We start from the raw sequence: 19333 nt of genomic DNA on the forward strand, positions 1-19333 counted from the left end.
TAAAGTGACAGCCAAGTACAAGCAGTGTTAAATAAGCTTAGTTTCATTGTGAGAGTGATGCCAAATGAAACAAAAGTGTCAGTTCCTCTGAACACAAGAAAGTGGGCCTGCAACTGCTTTGTGAGAAGGAGCATTGTTGAACTCCTTGCCAGAAGATGCTCTGTATTCTCAGTTAAATAGGAATTAAAAAGGGAGAGTTGATAAATCTGTAGAAACAAAATGACTTTTACTTGGAAATCCGGAACATGCATCCTGTTTGTGACCCTTAGGATGAAAATATGTGGTAGAAGGAAACCAACTGGAGAAAGCATAATGAGCTTATAGTCTTGTGAGGTTTAGTGCCCTTTATGTGTATAATGCATGTAGAGCTGATAAACACATGATCTGGCTCCATTCTTGAACTGAGCTGTGGGCTATTCTGAGCTATTCTGAGCCCTGTGCATGTAGGAACCTCAGGTAGGGATGCTCATTGCCTGGGTCCTTTGGAAGTGACACAACAGAGAGCACTCAAAGCACACTTCAAGCTCCAGTTTCTCAATTTGAATGAGTTCCTGATGAATTATTGTCTTGGGGATTCAGTAAAAGTCTTTCCCTGTAGGCCAGACACACGGAGTTCAGCTAACATTCAGCTTTGCTCTGACAAGCCCTCACAAAGCCAAGAAAACAGAATGATGAACTTCCCCAAATAAATGTAGTAATAGAAAAAGAAGAAAAAATAGATACAAATAAGATCTTGGAAACCTTTATCTGTGCCTGGCATTTTCCACATCAGTTGGGCAGGTGCAAAGTGATAGCACATTACAGTACAGGGAATGGGTCAAAGGCTGGGTAATCTGCATGTCTCCTCTCTGCAGCAATGGGAGATGTCTTTGCTTACTTACGCAGCTGGTCATCACTAGCCCAAGAGAGAGTAGAGTTTGTTCTTCTCGTCAAAAATATTCATTAAAATGGTGAATTTGGACTTATAAGGTTTTTCTTTTATTCTGCATTTCTAATTTGGTTACTTCACAGGAAAGTTCCATTAAATTCAGGCCTGCATGTACACGGATCCTCTTATAAGATGTTGGCTACTTGGCTCTATTACTACAGAATTTCATAGCGAGAGCAGCTTTTGGATGATTTTTAAGCACAGTCACTAGAGATTACTACTACCTCTGACAGCAGTTTATTACCATCAAATTTAATTGTAAACATGCTTTACCAATCTGTTTAGATCATATGGTGCACTCTTGGGATACAGAAAGCTGTTAACATGAGTCGCTATTATAGTAAACATACAGCATTAACTTCAGTGAAACAAAACTCAGAGTCTGACGTCTGTTAGCTAACCTTGAAACTTCAAGTTTAATTTTGCAGCTTCAGCACTGGGGAAAACAAATGTCTGTCTGAAGTCATACAAAATATTTGAATGACTGTCACAGGTCGTCAGTGTCTTATACGTCAGCCACTGGCAACACTGTTTCAAGCTAAATCCAAAAATCTGAATGCGTTTACTTTGCCTGCCCTTAACTACATCTCAGTAGTTGTGCTTACATGGGGAAAGTTAAAATCAAGAGGACAGAAGTCAAGTGTGGGCAGAGTTATGCACTGGCTGCATGCAGAATGCTGAACAACCTGTGAAATTCAGAAAGCATGAAGTTAGCCAGAAATACTTCTTAAAGAAAACAGAGAATTTTATGTTCAGATTTCCGTTTTGAAAGATGACACGTTGATGTGCAATACTGTTTAAAACATAAAATTTTAATTATATGGAGAGCTTATACTTAGCTTTCAACAACACTCAACCCTGTCTCTCTTAGACACATAATACACTGATAATAACTGAATATAATATCTTTTTAAAGTACAATGCATTTTAAGATGCCAAAGTGGCAGGATAAAAACTGAAAGCCAGTAAAACAATGACAAAATTCAGCAACGTGGCTGATGCTATCATGCAGGCTTTTTAACTCCACTGCACTGTGTAGCTTTGTCCTAAATGAAGTTGAAGCTGGGTGATAGTCACGACCTGCGAGGGAAAAGAAACAACCCAAAATTAGTAACTATACCTTGATGGTATGCCATTTGGGTTTTCTTCAGCATTTGTCAGAGTACAGTGCATTTTCAATAAGGATTACAAGATTTTTTCTTTCCTTTTTTTTTTTGTGTGTGTGTGTTTCTCATGGGTTATCTTAACCTACATAGGTTTTGCAATTCTGTTCCTTTTAGTGCTGAGGCATATGTAAATATTCACATATAAATAATATATATATTTAAAAGGCAGCTAGAAGTTTAAAAGCACACGTGCAGTTGTGAAGGTGCCGTTACCCCATAACCAGCATCTCACCTGCTTGGTGCTGTCGTATGACAGCACGTGAGTTGATGGAATTATCGCACCGTTCTGTGTTACATTTGCCTGCTGAACGCTGGTGGGCACACCCAGGACTTTAATTTCAGTAAACATCAGGTTGTTTGGATCACTGTAACCATGATGCTCAACCTTGATCTCTAAACGATTCTGAAAGGAAAGAAGAACCAAATAAGATGTGGTCATTAAACTGGTCCAACTCCACCTGAGTCAATTGCCTTCCCCCCTTTCCATGTGTGAAATGACAGCTGTACAGACAAAGCTGTCCTCTGTTGGTACAGAGAGCTCTTCATTCAGCCTCTGCTATGCCTGATCCAGGATTCAAGGACATTAATTTGTCATTCTGCATGCTCATGCCACCATTTCAGACTTTTTATTGAACAGATTCTGGTTCTGGGTAGGGCCCAAACCTATCAGATCCTGCAGAAAGACTTCTCTGCTTCTATGGACTGTTGGTCATGGAAGCCCCTCTACTTCCCAAGTAGAAATGTGTCTTCAGAGGAGGAAAGGGTTGTGGAAAGGGAGATAAATGTTTATGAGCAAATACAAAATAGAAGTCTCTTAATGTTTCAAAGGTGTTCAGATGTCTTTTTGTTCATTATTTTTTTAAACTGCCTTTCTCAATGCGAAAATATCTAGGATGGATTGCAAACCCCTTCATTTCAGACCTACTGAGATGCAAGTGTGAAGTGGGGGCAGCATTTCCTGGATCAGTTGCTGTGATTTTAGATAGATTATGGGCATATATTTTTCTATAGAGTCATCTCAGTTCCACAACTGGGTCTCCAAATGCCATGTTAAGCAGCCCAGAGAGGCTGTCAGCTGGTTCACAGCCCTTGTGTGGGCCCATAAAAATGTGCTATGATACACTTCAGCATATTTAATGCATTCGTGGTGAGGCTATTTATTTTAGTGTGAGCATTTCTTGTTGTTGGTCCATTCAAGTTCTCTTTAATTAGGCATTTTCTTACCAGCTTTCTGCAAGAGCAGGAGAAAGCGCATCTATTTTATTATCTCTTTTCAGCTACAAATGGTGAATATTAGCAAAACACACTACTGTTCGTACCAATTAAGGTTCAATTATATGATAAAGACAGAATTAAAATCAGAGAAAGAACAGTTGGTATAAAATAGTAAGACATTTTAGCATCCTGGTGGATGAATGAAATGAAGTCTGTTTTCTATTACAATATTAAAAAAAAAAAAAAAGACAAAAATAGTCCATATAACTCCTGATATTCAGACAGTTGTAATAAATATTGAAAACCAACATCCCAGAAATGCCTGTAATTAAACACTTGTATTCACTGTCACACAGGAATCCAGGTCAGACTTTTTATGCTAGAGAGTCAAGAGATAAAGCTATCCCAAGTTGTAGTGGAGACTCTACAACAGCTCATGAGTAAAGCAGCTGGGATGAAGTTACTTTCCCAGCTCTGCCATCAGGCTGCTCTTTATGAGGATTTACAACGTGGCATGGCCACAGCAGCAAAACTCACTGTACTCTACAGGATGCCAAGAAGTTTCTGTAGTATGGGTCGAATGGAATCAGTGCACTCATCTGAGGGTGCCTGCCTAGGGTGTTATTACAATCCCAAGTAATTGTTTAGATGTACATTTATACACCTTCTACAGTTTTTACCCTACTGAATAAGAGCTAGTCTGTCATCTAATATTAGTGAAAGATATCTAAACTTCAGAAACTGATAAAGAAAACATCAGTAGAAGTGCAACAATCACCTAATGTGATTATTTCGGAACTTTGAGCTAGCATTACCTACCTGTCGAGCACTAAATGATATGAGCAGGTATGCACCATTTTCGTATGCATCTGATAAAAAGAAAGAATAAAATCAAATGTATTCACTGTTCTGCTTAGTTATATATTGTAATAAGATCAAGAAGCGCTCTTATATGCTCCTATTTGTATATCTGTAAAGAGAGCAGTACTGTATTTGCAACGATAATTTTTTTTAGATTGGAAATACTTCCTTGTTGACTGCGTGCTATTTGAATGAGGACCAAGGTAAGACACAAAAGAAGGCAAACAAACACCACTAGGAGGAATCTGAGACTGGCAAGAGAAAATGTTTCTCACTGAAGGTGGCATGGGAGTCATTTCCCAGCTCCATCTCCACACACTGTCCAATTACACATGATCATGATAGATGATCATATTGATGCTTCTTTGAAATCACTGTTGTGTAATTTATCAAGCCTGTTATTATTTAGCACTAAATGAACTCAGTGTAGTGTTGGTAATAATGGGCAATGCAGATGCTGCCTTTCCAAACTACTGCGAAGAGATCACAGAGATCCACAATACTCAGTGTTACTTCTTGTAATTTCAGGTAACAGCTTATTGTTATCACAAGGGTAATAGGGTCTGCATAGATAGGATAAACAACATGTAAATATCTCTTTCCTGAAGACAATTTAGATTTAAAAATACTGAGAAAACTAATTAAAGTTTTCCAGATTGCCTATTATGGTGCTCGTTGGTTTGAGAATAAATCTTTGTTATACGTGCTGCCCTAGGCTCAGGAAACCATTTCACTTATAGAAAATATTAATCCTATAAATCATAGCATTCTGTGGTTTCAACCAGGAACAAAATCAGTTTGCTAATTAATGCCAAAGTGGAGCTTGAATTTGAGTTTTGTCTCTGAAGGCACTGTGAGATAGGCCCTCCAGAAATGGGATTGCTTTGGCCAGCAGCGTCTGAGCATCCTGTCACACCGCCCTCACACCTGGGAAGGGATTTTATGATGGCAAGAAACATCGTACATACCAATGCGAACCCCATCATCCCAGTACAGCTGTCCTTCTGCAAGCAGACTGTCATTCAAAGCAGCAGTAAGCCCCATCGGGTTTTGCCGGCTGTGAAGAACAGAATAGTTTTTCCTCAGTTCTATGGGTTATTCCCTTTTCTTCTCTCTCTCAAGTATTGGAAATAATGCCTGCCATTGAACCGGTCTCTAATACTCACATTCTTGATCCCATAGTATTAAAAAGAGATCATTAGGAGGAAAATGAAGAGAGAAAGCATCCATAAAGCTTACGTAGCTTCTTTAAACTATAATAATAATAATGATACAAGATGGCACAAAACTGCATTTTCCAGTTTACCTTATCATACCTGAAAAAGGTTGTATTAGCAGGTTGTTGCCAAGCCAGAATGTAACCGCCTCGAATATGAAGATTGATATGTTCCAAAGGAGCTGATAAAACTGTGTATTGTCCCCTAACATTAATATCTTCATCCTATCCATGAGAAAATAATAGAAGTTCTCTATTGAATTATTTGTTTTATAAGTTTTTTTTTTAGAATGAAATAATCTTTCATTGTCGTTGCTTTTTTTTTTTTGGTAGGTAAATTCCTTTGCAGTTGTTATTACATATCCCATAAATACTTGATGGTTTTAAGAAAAACTAGGAAATTATAAGATATACATTTTTTTACTCTAGGTGATGATAGGTGAAGAAAGATGACTGCTCAGGTAAAATAGAAACTTCAGTTTAAGCTGGGGGAAAGAAGGAGGAACAGGGACATTCGGAATTACAGCATTTGTTTCCCAAAAAGCCATTAGGTGTGACAGAACTCTGCCTTCCTGGAAGAGGTTAAACATCTGTCTCCCAACTGGAAGCACTTAAGAAATTCCTTTTTTTGCTTTGCTTGCATACACAGCTTTTGCTTTGCATATTTAACTGTTCATATTAAGCTCAACCCATGTGTTCTCTTAAATTTTGTATTGTCTCCCCACTCTAGAAGGGAGGCAACAGCTGCGTGGTGCTTAGTTGCCTATCAGGGTTAAAACATAACAACTCCTCATAAAAAAAGTGCTCATCATTCAGGGGTTAAAACCGAGTCAATAGAAGAACTGAAAGCAATATTTCCATCTTTTTTAAGTTTGTAAAAGGGAAAAATAGTGGCTTCAGACTCTGCTGCTATCTGAAGAGCACTTAAAGAATGCATGGAATTCTGAAGATGACTTACTGTGTGGTAATCATACCAGCGGGCATTGGGTAAGTAAGCATCCACCGTTACGGCACCCTGGAATTAGAGAGACATATTTTAGGGAAAATAAAGCAAAAAGGAATCTTAGCTAAAGAGATTTAAAAGTTTTCATGCACACTTATGTGTTTTGTGACATACCGGAGACATTGCAGGGCTGATGAGCAGTGCAGGTCCCCAGAGGAATTGCTCAAATATGTCCCAGGTTGCTTTTTCTTCTGCAAACCTGCAGATTAACAGAGCCATGGTTATACATTGGGCGCTGAACTTCTCTGAAGTGTTCCCTCTTCAAGACATTTATTTCTGGTAATTTAATCTGCTATTCTCAGTACCTACTATTTCCTCATCTATATTTATTCTAATATTAACAGTAACTGAGAGGTGATTAAATATGTATCATTTATTTATCCATTTCCTTTTAAATACGTAATTAATCTTTGTCAAGTATGCATAAAGATCCTAATGTGAAAATTATTAGAGAAATGCAGGCTTCTATTTAGCTTATTTTTTTTTTTCCCCATTAGTTTGGCAAACAGATGTTTCATTTGATCTATATCACAACATTCAGAAGATCAGTTTTGCTGAGGAGGTATCAGGAATAGCGAGCAGCCTGGAAATCACTTTCAAATTTGTAGCACCTTCATCTTGGGCATGTGGTTTGGAAAAATTAAGACAATACATGTAACCAACTTGATATTTGTCAGCCAAGAGAAGCATGCGTATACTAGACGACATCTAGTATACGTAGCATGGAGTTGGACCTTTTACAGGGACTGCTCCTCCTGATCAGGAACAAAGAAAGTTTTGTGTCTAACAATATATATATTTTTTTCTGATTCACTCTATCAGTTTGGACATTTTAAAAAAAAAAAAAAAAAAAAAAAAAAATGCTTTTCCATGCATACCTCTGGCTTATAGCAAAAATCTCTCTGTATACTTTACTTAAAGTTTTTATCTAGATTTTTATTTTATGCATATCTTATCAAAAGGTAAAACTTTGTTGTTTCTCTCCCTCAGGAAGATAAAGATGAGCTTTCATAAGTAGAAATAGAATCACAGAATCACCAATGTTGGAAAAAACCTACAAGATCATCCAGTCCAACCATAATAATTCCTTCGAAACAAATGCTTGATTTTGCATGGCTTAAAACTGAGAACTACTTCTGATCAAGTGACACTCAACAATAACAGCTCATACTCACATTTCATGCATTTTTTAACAGGAAAAAAAAGAAAAAGAAGGGCTTTAACTAACAGAAGATTGCCGTTAAGAGAACCATACTCCAGAAATTGCAGAGGAAATTGCTGACAAGAAGGGCAAAGGAGCTGCACTTACTCATGGAGCACAGGACGGACCACAGTACTGCCATGGACATGGGCCTCATGCAGTAAGGTGTACAAGTAGGGTAACAGAGTGTATCTGATATTCATCACATGCCGGGAAATGTCCACAAATGTTGAGTTCCAAGAAGCAGGATCTTGCCTCTAAAAGATAGGAAATTGTTGTTATTCAAAGCAGATTATTGTATTTAGAACAGCAATCAAAGAAAAGAATGAGTCAAAGAATTTGTTGATATTTACAAGGGACTTCATATCTAGCATCTCTTCCATTTTTCTACTCTCATGACTTCATATAACCTATTAGTACCAGTGGTAATTACCAAAGATGTGTCAAAATCAGCATGGCAAGATAGAGCTGAGGAAATACTAAAGGTCTCTGCAAATTCCTCTCTCTGAAATAGAGCACCTCCACTTGTTTGCTCTTCATTAAGGCCCATGCGATAGTAATAACTGTAGGAATGACTGTCATTCCAAAGAGGGAAACTAGAAAGGGAGGGGATGAGAAAAACCTATGGGGAGCACTGGAGAAAATGTTTCATGCAAGTTGTCCTGAAGGCGCAACACATCCTGTGTAGTAATTCATTATCCCTCCCTTCTGCAGGGCAGCACTTGGAACTTGCAAAAAGAGAGCCAGGCACTAATGACTGATGTCAGCGAGCACTTCCAATCTTTATTTAATGTATTGAACAATACCCTGGCAAATTGGGTAAGACTGGAAGCAACACGATAACCCTGAATCTGCATTTTTAAAGGCCTGAAAATCCAATCGAAAGGTGTGCTGCAGTGAGATAAAGAACACAGTTCTTGAAAAGGAGACTCTAATTCATTAGACACGTGCCATAAAAATAGCTCCACTCTGCTAGACCTGAAGCTTGAACTGGAGTCTATGTACTGTTTCAATTTTTATTTTCCCACTTATCTAGTTTTACAGCTTTCTACAATACAGTCCTTAGGCATCACAGGCCTATATTTAGCCAACTATTTTCCTTTGTTTCTTAAAGAAATACAGTATCTGATAGTGGGAAATGCGTAAAGTATCTAAATTCCTGACTGTTACTCCAGAGTCATACTTGTTGTATAATTACAGAAAATTGGAGCTTCAAACACCAAGGTCAGTTTTCCTTCTTTAACAATATTTGCCACAAAAGCAAGCAGTCTATTTCAGTCTTCCTTGTGCAGTGAGTTTAAGTAAAAATAGCCAACAGAGTAAAATATGTAGAAGTTGTATTCACTCAAATCAAAATTAGAATACTCTTCCTTCAAGTGATCTTCATCGAAGAGCAGCCCCTCTGAAGGGATAAAACTTCCTAGGTGTAGGGAAGGCTTATGGCACAGCTAATATAAAAATAAAGATTATTATTTATTTGATGAAGAGTCAAATGTGTTCTTTTCTATTTCGCTTTGAATATATTTTTTCAAGGCTGGATGGATTATGTAATGTTCATGCTGGTCTCTATAGTTGCATTGCCCAACCGTCAACAGCCATGAAGAATTTGCAGCTCACCCTCGTTCCTTTCTGATTGTGGTTCCTTGAATATGGGTAGAATGCACCCAGCTGCATCCAACGAAGACACAGTTCATACTCTGAGTCATTAAAGAAGCCACAGATATCAGCTCCTGTCTGAAATTTGACAAATAATCCAGTTGGAATACCATAAATTCTTATACAGCACCAAGAAAATTAAATATTAGGTAATAACTCCTTAGCTTACATATGATATTCCAAAGAGACTGAACTCCATCATACCTGAAAGGAAAAAAAAAATAAAAATCAGTGTTATCAGCTGTTTTTCTTTCACCTTTCATATGCTAATAGCTGTGCTAGATAATATATAATATAATGTTGAATGAGAAACAAATAAAAAGGTTTCACTGTGTCTCTGATGTGTCATGTTTTTTCTTCCGCAGAAAGATACGGGAGCTGATTTGTCAGAAGCAGTCAGAGATGTTGGGCAGCAGCACCAGGAGGTGACAAGAAAGGAGGTGGCAGAAAAAGGAGCAGGAAGACGGTAGAGGAATAAAGGAGATCCCAAGACAGAGTGGAGAAGCAAAGAAGAGGTCAACAAGGAACTGACTGTGAATTCTGAGGGCCAAAAGAGCTTATTTCAGCTAAAATCAGAGCATCCTAAAAGCAAGTAAATCAAGGAAAAGGAATTACTGCACTAAATAAATTGATTGCAGACCCTCTTCCTTCTACATACCAATAATAGACTTTGACAATTGATCCCAAGCAGCAATGTTATCACCCAGCCAATGTCCTGCCCATCTTCCACTGCTGGGATAAGTTGAACGGGTGATGACAATCCCACGTTCCCTTGTGACACTCTGCAATGCTCTGACATTGAAAATAGGTGAAGAAATAAGTTATCTGAGAACTTATTGCATAAGCTCTTCTTTGAAAATAAGCATAGGGGCTTATATTTTCATATCAAAGTGCATGAATATGTACGCATCCAATCCAGATGTGCTTTTTATGACAATATACTGATTCAGATATATGTAGAAGATCAATGCAAGTGTCAGCCAACCTATGTTTAGGAACAAACCAGCAAAACAAAGAGGTACTAAAATGCAGATTTTCATTTGAAGATAATTACTCTGTGGGAAAACGCAAAAGTAGCCTAATTTGCACATATAATAGGTCTACACAATGTGGTATATAGGGCACATCACTAATTTATTGCAGAGCCTGAAAACTTGCAGCAGTGGTTGAAAATACTCTTAAGAAAACTACAACCAAGAAGATAAAAAGGTATTTAGAACACTAAATGTGGCAGCACAGGTTCAGTTTCCTAAAAGGTATCAAAACAAAATACAAGCGGCAGCGCTCTGATCACATCAGAAACACCAAAATGCCTTCAAAGATTGATGTGAAATGACCAAAATGGACTTGTCCAGAAGCACGTGTATTAAAGTAGTCATTTTCATTTCATGCCAGGTACTGGGGCCACGCAGTGCAAGCAGGACCATTGGAGGTGGCATTGGTGACCTCTCAGCCATGGCATTAGGTGACCTCTCAACCTGACCTCATCTGACTTTCTCATAAATAGAAGAGATTTAAATCGAGGATTTGCATTGGTTTCTTTCTGAAGATGGTGAAACTTGTTCTTCTCTCCCAAAAAAAACCAAGGCATAAGCAGCAATGGATCAGGCCTTGGCTTGCTAGTGAGCAAGGGGAGAGTTCTTTTGGGGCCCCTAAAGTTGGGTTGCAAGTCAGAAGGATGAGAAATCAATTCACCAGCCAGAACAATTCCTCAAACATCAAGAAAATAAAAAATCAGATTCTTAAATAATGCCATTCTTAAATGTGCCATTGCCACAAAATACCAACGAAAGGCAATCAAATGGCCTTATGGAAATGAAAAAAAAGTTAGCTGAGCTGAATTCACTCTTGCTAACTGCTCCACCAAGGATACCAGCACCTTTCCCTGCAGCACATGTTGCTGGTCTGTGTGGGAATGCAGAGCTGCTCTGGTTTCCTACAGGAGCTCCTTTGCAGCCATGCGCTCATACTGTGAATCATTATCACAAAATGCTGAACTGAAATACTAGTTAGCTACACTGATTGAATCGAGCTTCTCTCCAATGCTAGCTCCACAGTAACTGTCTCAACAGCTGCTATCAATAAGACACTACTTATTTTTCTACAGGATTTGCAGCTTTAATGATGCTATAATTACAGCAAAAATAAATAAATAAATAAATAAATACACAAGTCACTTAAATTACTGCAATAATTGAATGAGGCTAATTTGCTGTAATTACTTCTTCCAAGACAAATAGTAAGTGTGCTGGTACCTTTTATTTGTCTGTAATGCATTATCAAACATTTTCAGTTTGGTTTACCCTGCTTCAACACTGCTCTGAGACATCCAGCTCAAATTTGGCATGTAAAGAAAGTGTATGTCATGCACAAGGCTTCTCAAGGATGAGTGCTCAGTGTTTTGCTGACTTGGCTCTCTGCTTCAGGACTGAACCAAACCTGTATTCCTGAAAAGCAATTCCTCATGTTACCAAGCCTTAGATAGACCTCAAAGTGGTTACTGGATTCACTATTGAAGGTTCTGGCTTTTACATCTTTGCAAAAGCCTCAGTATGAAGTACAGCCTTGAGCTAAAATGCAGGAACTTCCTCTGTCTAACTAATGGAGGAGTGAAATTACATTGTTAGGTAGCAATCTGCTGCTTGCTTTTACATTACAGGCTTTGAGGGTTTTTGGATGCAAAAAGTCTTCCTGCTTATATGGTGTAGTATTAAGGTAAACTATTACTACCATATATATTCAGTGTCACAGTTACTACTTTGGTTAGCACCAAAGAATAAATTGAGAACAGAGATTTTTTTTCTTTTTTTAAATAATGTTATGCAAGTTGCAAGTATGAGAATGTGAATATTTCTGTAATTTATGGTAGTCATCTCTGTTAACAATATATCTCAAACAGAAGAAAGTAAATGTTCCACTACATTTCAGTTCACACTCGATACACAGAATCAAGTCATAATGCTATTCGAGTTGTTTTCAGTAAGGAATATAATAGTGCCTTTCTTAAATTAACTTTCTTAGAAACTCTATTCACTCTCCATCAGTGGACATGTAGTGTAAGGCTAGAACAACAACAGTGCTAGGAATAAAACAGGCTGTCCTAGAAACAAACAAACAAAAAAATGTTTTATATTTTAATTACAGCAATTAGGTGAGAAGACGATCATTAGTAATTAGTGTTAACAAGAGCTGATGCAAATGTTCAGACCTATTATTCCTTCTGCCTTATAAAGGAAGAGCACAGCATAGGGCTTGAGTACTCCCATTCGCAGTGCATTGCCCCAGGACAGCCCTGGTGGTCTTGTAACAGAAACCTCTGCTGGAAAGGCAATGGGGTGTGAGTGAATGCAGTGGGACAAGATAATGCTTGGTTGTGAGTAATTGCCATTAAACTATGTAAAAAACAGCACCATGATCGTTTTATTTAACAGAATGCCTTTACATAGCAAAGCTATGGGAGCATGGCCTCAGCTCAGAGCTGTGCAGACGCACCTTGCCTTCTCCTGCACATCCTTTCCAGCAGCTCAGGTTTCTCCCACCCTTCTTACCAATTATTCACTTGCAACATATTTTGGAAATAGCAAGAAAGTGTGCAAATCTCACTTACTCAAGGGTAGGTCTTGTTTGAGCCCATCCATAAAGGCAGTGGACATCATAATGTCTAACTGGGGTACCGTCTGACAGGTACTGCTGTCCTTCCATGCATGGACTTTCATAAGTTATGCCTTCTGACCGGGATCCCAAATCTAACAGAACAGGAACAACAATACTTGCCTTTTAATAAGGAAGACTCAGTAACAAATCGAGTTATTCTTTGTTAGTTCTTATGATCTGTGATGTTTACTCTGTCTTAGACATCTATACTGACGTCTCTTGCTTCTTACAAAAGAGCATTTCCACTTTCAAGAAATGGAATATCTCCAATCTATCTGCATAGGCATCGGGGTCTGTAAGTGCATTAGTAGCTGGAAAGGCTCAAAAATTAAGGTATACCCTAAATTCTAAAATATTGCTAATCTTTGTAAATCTGCCCCATCATGCATGTACACAAAAATTTGGGGGTGTTGCTGCCGGTGAAGGCTTACATCTGAATATAACTGACTGACAATTCCTGAGAAAATTTTTAGGATATTGATGTCAACAGTAAGCAGCAAGCTTATTATAATAAAACATTAGAAAATCATTCCTGATTCATACCATCTCACATGAGCACTTAAGTAAAGAATTTAAAGCTAAGAATTTAAATTATTGTCATGCGTAGATCAATGCTAGCTGAGCATTTCAAGTACTTTACTGTATGAATAAAAGCTAATTAAAGGAGACAGGGATGTTTCTGAAATTTTAATTAATTGCATTATTCATCTGAGGGAACTGCAGAAGGGAACTACATTCTCCACCATGCCTCTAGCAAAACACCTAGGTAGAAAACAGGTATCAAAACCCATATGCAGGCAAATAGTTTAAAATAACTTCAGGTTTTAAAAGTGCTATGTAGCTACTGCTATCAGCTGAAACAGATGGAATTTAAGTGCCCTCTTATCCTTGGAAGAGAAAGGACTTTAAGTTAGTGGTATGGTTGTGGTTTTATACACCTAACTTCAGGCATTTACACTGCATATACCATATAAGAAATTTCATATTAGTCAGAATGTCCTAAAACTGTTTTAAGGAATGGTCAGACTTACGAGGCATATAAGGTGGGTTATTTAGGATCTCGTCTCTACAGCCACCAAATGCAGCGTTCATAAAAGTTGCCGGTTCATTCATGTCCTAAAAAAAATGTAGAGCAAATCTTGATCGCATTTGCTTCCATCATGCAAACCACAGTAAATTCTAAATTACAGCAAGCAGAACTGCGGGTGCCTTTGGGAACTTTGCAGCTGCAATCTCAGTCTCCACACTTCATCTCCACACTTGCCTGACACATATTCACACCAGGCAGAGCGCAGGGACAGGGAGCAGCAAAGCGTAAGAAGAAAAACCAGTCTGTTTGGTTGCATCCGTTCAGTGTCACAGCAAAAGAAGTCATGACTGAAGCAGTGCAAATGTTCAGCCCAGAGCTAAACTGGTGCCTTCTGCTGGGAGCTCAGGTTCTGCCTGGTACTCTGCTTCCTGCCTGCCCAGCCTAGTTCTTTGTTTTATTTAATGGCAATTTAGCATTTAGGTACCTCCTGAACTTGAACACATACTGTGAAAAGTGCTGATCTCTGCTAGTGTCTAACAGAGAAAAAAAATCCAGAAATAAAATGTATTTCTCCACTTACAATCCACAGGCCATCGAACTTGATACTTTTTGAGGGATCGGTGGGATTGTTGTAGAACTCCACGATTTCTCTCTTCCACCACTCTACTGTGGAATTGCGGAGGAAGTCTGGGAAAGCTGCATGTGCTCCATAGAGCTGTAAAAATAGTAGGATAAAAGAAAAGATACAGAAGTGAAAGCATCCCAATGTCGGGATGCCAAAAACTTTTGTTGAAACACAAAATGATCACTTGTTTTCCTTTTTGTCACTAACAGAGAGCTAGCCACTTTCTGCATCTTATTCAAGACATTATAAATTAGTTTACTGACATTTTTCTTAAATACTGTACTTTACTTCTCCCTCTATATTTGAGTCAATATCCAAACTGTACCAGTATTTACCTCTATTTGGGTTTGCTCAGGCAGTGACTCATCGACTTCAACGTTGGGAAGAAAGGGCCAGACCTACAGGGCAAAGGATATTTTGAAACAGTCAGAACACCCAGCATATAAACTGAACACCAGCAACAGAGAGGGAAAACTGTTCTTCACTGCTACATCTATGAATAACAACGCAAACTGAAAACAATTCAACTTACAATATGCATTCCATGCATCGTTTACATTCAAGCATGAATGTTTTGTGAATCTATGATTAGCAGACTGCCTATGGATGCCAACGAATTCGAGGCTGGCCCGGTGCTCATTGAATGCAATATATCTTTACTGTCATACACTTTTTAAGAACAGTACCCTGGAATATATAATGTCATTGCTGTTTGGCCACTTCATGAAAACATCATTGTCCACTCCTCTTGAGAAGGGAGGATAACCAGTTTCATTTCCAGAGATGGTTGGATCCTGAAATTGAATGCAATACCCTTTTAACTCATGGTAAAACAGGATTAGAAATGCTATTAAATACATTGCGCATTGGTAATTTTGCAATTGAAAGCCAGTATGCAAAACTAACCAGTATAATGATAAATCTCATTCCTTCTTCTTTTATTTTGATAATTAGATCCGGTAACCCACTAAACTTTTGGCTAAGAGTGAAATCCAGTTGTCGTTCCATATGGTCAATATCTACATATTGGACATCCTGCAATTAAGAAAACAAAAGAAAAGAAATTTCAATTTCAAAATATATATTTATAGATCATCTGCCAAAGAGTCACTTTCAGTTTAAACTGTCTGGACAGAGTAATGCTGGACACAGGTACAGCCTAGAAGATGAGATACTGAAGAGCAACTCAGCAGAAAGAGATCTACCATGACAATGGGATAGAGGTGTTTTTTGTTTCACTTTTGGTTTTTGAAGGGTCTTAATACTCTGAAGCCAGGAGTACAGCCACGGGCTCAAATGTTAAATACAACCAGCTTACATAGGGAATTTGAGTTGCCTTCATCTCCTCCACCAACTGGGCAACTTCTGAATCATTACTGTATCCATAGCGGCACAATTGGAATCCCAAGGACCAGTAGGGTGGCATCACTGGTCGTCCAATTAGCTGAAAATGAGAAAATATTTGTTGTAATAAGTGAAAACCAAGCAGACAAGTAGAGCAAATTGGCAATGGGTAAGAATCCTACTTCAGTGTACTCCTGAACAACAAGTTCTGGCGTTGGGCCCAAAACCATGTAGAAGTCAAGAATTCCTCCAATGGTGCGGTATGTCAGGGCAGGGGTTGGCTGAAGAGTCACATCTGGAAATGGGGAAATTGAAATGAGAAAAGGATGCCTAGATTAACAACTACTACAAAGCACTGAACATAAAAATAAAATGCACTGAGAAAATAAAGTGAGGGTTTTCTTACCCATTGCATTGCTGTTAAGCAAGAGAACTCCATGGGCATTGCTGTCTTCTTCGAGAGCCATGTAAAAGGGCTGATAACCATAGGAATTCAAATGGTCCTGCAAAACAAAAACAGAATTTTGTCTACAGTGGAAACAGCATAAGCAATGACCTATTTACATCTATGAATAAATTCAATAAAAGATGAGACACTCTACTGCCAAACCTACAACAGATAAGCTTCAAAAATATATACTATAAACTACATGCCCACAAAACACACCTACTTTCAGCTTGATCATTGGAGCCAGTCTTGTAAGAGTAATCAAGTAGATAGGAAATCTTTGAAATTTGCTAATAAGAAAGAGCTTCCCCAAAACAGAACTTGCCTATTTCCCTCCACCCCACCCCCCCCCCCCCAAATAAGTAGCAAGTATCTATAGGAGATGCTAGTGATATTCTAATGCTATTCCACTATATTTTGATATTCTGAAATCTACACCAGAAGTCATAGCTTTAATAAACTACTACAGGCCATTGTCTGAAAACAGCAAATATTGTATATGCATAGACATAAAGTTTCTGATTACTTGGAGAGGTAACTCATTGAATCGCTAAGCAGTGTGAGTCTCTGATTCATATCTAACTTTCAGAGTAGTTCATTGAGAAGCACAAAAAAAGGAGCAATTGCCTGTTATCACCTGGCATATAACTCAGAGTTTGAGTGCCATGAGATTTGTTTTGCTGGTCACAAGCAAAACATAGGCTTACAGAAAACCACTGTCATTGAGATGCCATTCAAATCATAAGCTTCAATGAATGTGATCCTAGTTAATAAGTGTCTAGATCCAGCAGACGTTTTCTGGACTCTCAAGTACTGCTCAACAATTCTTCGCATTAGATTCATTCCCACTTACAGTAGGAGACTCATCCCTTGTGAACATTCCAAAGGTTTTCCAGTTCATGTTACGCCGATACGGGGTGTGCTCATTTTCTCCAAACCCATATACATACTGGGATGGCAAACGGGTAGAAATCTGAATGAACATGTCGCTGAATGTGAAGGTAGGCAGCTGTGAATCCCAGCTGAAACAGAAGTTAAAGCATATTTATCGATGGGGGCATTATCCAAATGTCTCTTGAACACTGACAGTCCTGGGGCACCAACCCCCTCACTAGGAAGCCTGCTCCACTGTTTGACTATGTCCATAGTATAGTAAGCAGCTCCTCTCAAATTTATGAATTACCACTTTACCAAAATCCATCTGCTAACATAGCTGAGACATTACTTTTTTTTTTCCTGCTTTCCTACACTGGTTCCAAGACCCAACCAAATGACCAGCTGTGGACACCTAAGGAAAATCTGAGAACATGTAGAATATCATGCCTGCCAAGAGACTTGTGAGCTACCCATTAAGAGGCCCTTGTAGGTGTCTGCATTCTGCTTCTTCCTCAGGATTTTCAACAAGTGAAAGGGGAAAAAGCTTGGACAAGTGTGAGAAAAAGGGTATTGCTTAGTATACGTTCTCGATCCTTCCTCTAGTCAGTGTTCTCGCATAGTGCAACTGTAAAGCCATCTCTGATGAAGCTGTACCAGGCATTTAACAACATCTTTTATGGAGAAGATACCAAAACTTGTTTTGAGATACTTTAAAAAGGTAACACACAGTACGAAAATTTGGCTTGGAAAAAGGTGGGGAAAATAATGAAAAGGAAAAGGAAAAAAGGGGAGGGGGGGGCTGTAACTTACACAACTGTCCCTGTGCTTTTGCGTCGAACTTGTATGCCAAATGGTTTTTTATGAAGTGAAACGTCATAGAGTCGCCCCTCAGCTGTACTTGTTGGGGAGGCTGGGAGATTTAATTGTATAGGAACCTCGTATCGTGCGTTCTGGTAATCATAAATCTATGGAGGGAAAAAAAAAACAAAAAACAAAAAACACCAAGCAAATCATGTCAAGGAAATGTTTGAAAACTCATCTATTGTGTCAGAAACTAGGATCAGTTAAAATGAAATAAATTGTTGAATATTTTTGCCAAGAAGAATATTTTCTCCAATATGTATCTTTTCTCCAATTCCTTTCCCACTTGGGGTGGGAAATAACTCTTAAAGATGTAAATATGAATTGGGAATGACTTGTTTAATTATTCAAGTATGTGAATTCAAAGTATGTATCTATATTTCATAAATATGTTACATTTTTTAAAATACAGCCACATGCATGTGTGTTAAATACCTTTCTGATTAATCTTGTAGTCAACTCCTAGACATATATATTTGTTGTTGAGTTCTCTATTTTAAGTTTTCCAAATCCTTCAGCTGACATGGATTGGTTCTTGATACCTGACTCTCTGTACATCTTATCACATTTATCTCAGTCTTATCAAATGCACAGTAATAAACGATGGTCTAACCAATAGTGTATTAAAATTCTAGAATACAGGTGGATTGGTTAATGGAAAAATAAACATTACAATCATTATAATGCTTACAGAATAATTTACTTGTACACTAAGAAAATATCCTTAGCTCCAGTGTTTTTAAGTGATGTTACACATATACATTAGCAAAATACCTTTGATTACTATAACTTTATTACAAAATCTAGTAAAATCTTGTGGGACATAAACACCCCACAGACGTGGCCTAGAGGAAATAACAGTGGTTAAAAGGATACAGTGCTATTGTCCATATGATATAAAGTTGTCTACAAAAACTGAAAATTTACACTAATAGAACCATTTTTAATGACAGAATTTTAGAAACTACAGTTTTTCAATAACGTTACCTTAAACTGCAGCATGCTGTTGGTGTGATATTTAACTTCCAAGCGTAGCGTAGCAATTGGTGCAGTGTAATCATTAGTTACTACGACATTGGTACTGTTTAAGATCAGGTTGGCTGCCAGACCTGATGAGGAGTATTCCACTTCTTCAATTGAATAAGCGTTGTCGGAGATGAAATAGCAGGATGGACTATTTGGCTCTGATGGTGCCTCCTGTAAATGGAAATAGGTTGCAAGGTAGAGAGCTATGCTGGGAAGCTTTATT

General features: G+C 38.2%; 1 protein-coding gene across 1 annotated transcript in view; it reads right to left on the reverse strand.

Moving 5' to 3' along the window:
- Window positions 1–1719: 1719 nt before the first annotated feature.
- Window positions 1720–19333, reverse strand: part of SI (sucrase-isomaltase) — a 44868-nt gene continuing 27254 nt past the window's right edge. The window contains exons 26-48 of the mRNA XM_042820284.1: window positions 19072–19281; window positions 18034–18188; window positions 17201–17369; window positions 16306–16402; window positions 16082–16194; window positions 15874–15999; window positions 15462–15590; window positions 15242–15349; window positions 14891–14953; window positions 14511–14645; window positions 13932–14016; window positions 12854–12992; window positions 9905–10038; window positions 9416–9450; window positions 9208–9324; window positions 7699–7847; window positions 6504–6588; window positions 6345–6401; window positions 5487–5611; window positions 5139–5227; window positions 4129–4178; window positions 2327–2497; window positions 1720–2008 (exon numbers count right to left, since the gene is read on the reverse strand). Of these exons, the coding sequence (XP_042676218.1) occupies window positions 1946–2008; window positions 2327–2497; window positions 4129–4178; window positions 5139–5227; window positions 5487–5611; window positions 6345–6401; window positions 6504–6588; window positions 7699–7847; window positions 9208–9324; window positions 9416–9450; window positions 9905–10038; window positions 12854–12992; window positions 13932–14016; window positions 14511–14645; window positions 14891–14953; window positions 15242–15349; window positions 15462–15590; window positions 15874–15999; window positions 16082–16194; window positions 16306–16402; window positions 17201–17369; window positions 18034–18188; window positions 19072–19281 (2604 nt within the window). The 3' untranslated portion in view covers window positions 1720–1945. The remainder of the gene's footprint in view (window positions 2009–2326; window positions 2498–4128; window positions 4179–5138; window positions 5228–5486; window positions 5612–6344; window positions 6402–6503; window positions 6589–7698; window positions 7848–9207; window positions 9325–9415; window positions 9451–9904; window positions 10039–12853; window positions 12993–13931; window positions 14017–14510; window positions 14646–14890; window positions 14954–15241; window positions 15350–15461; window positions 15591–15873; window positions 16000–16081; window positions 16195–16305; window positions 16403–17200; window positions 17370–18033; window positions 18189–19071; window positions 19282–19333) is intronic.

This window comes from Centrocercus urophasianus, unplaced genomic scaffold (assembly GCF_019232065.1).
Source record: "Centrocercus urophasianus isolate 14NV4802_14NV808 unplaced genomic scaffold, USGS_Curo_1.0 seq_19, whole genome shotgun sequence".
Classification (NCBI taxonomy): domain Eukaryota; kingdom Metazoa; phylum Chordata; class Aves; order Galliformes; family Phasianidae; genus Centrocercus; species Centrocercus urophasianus.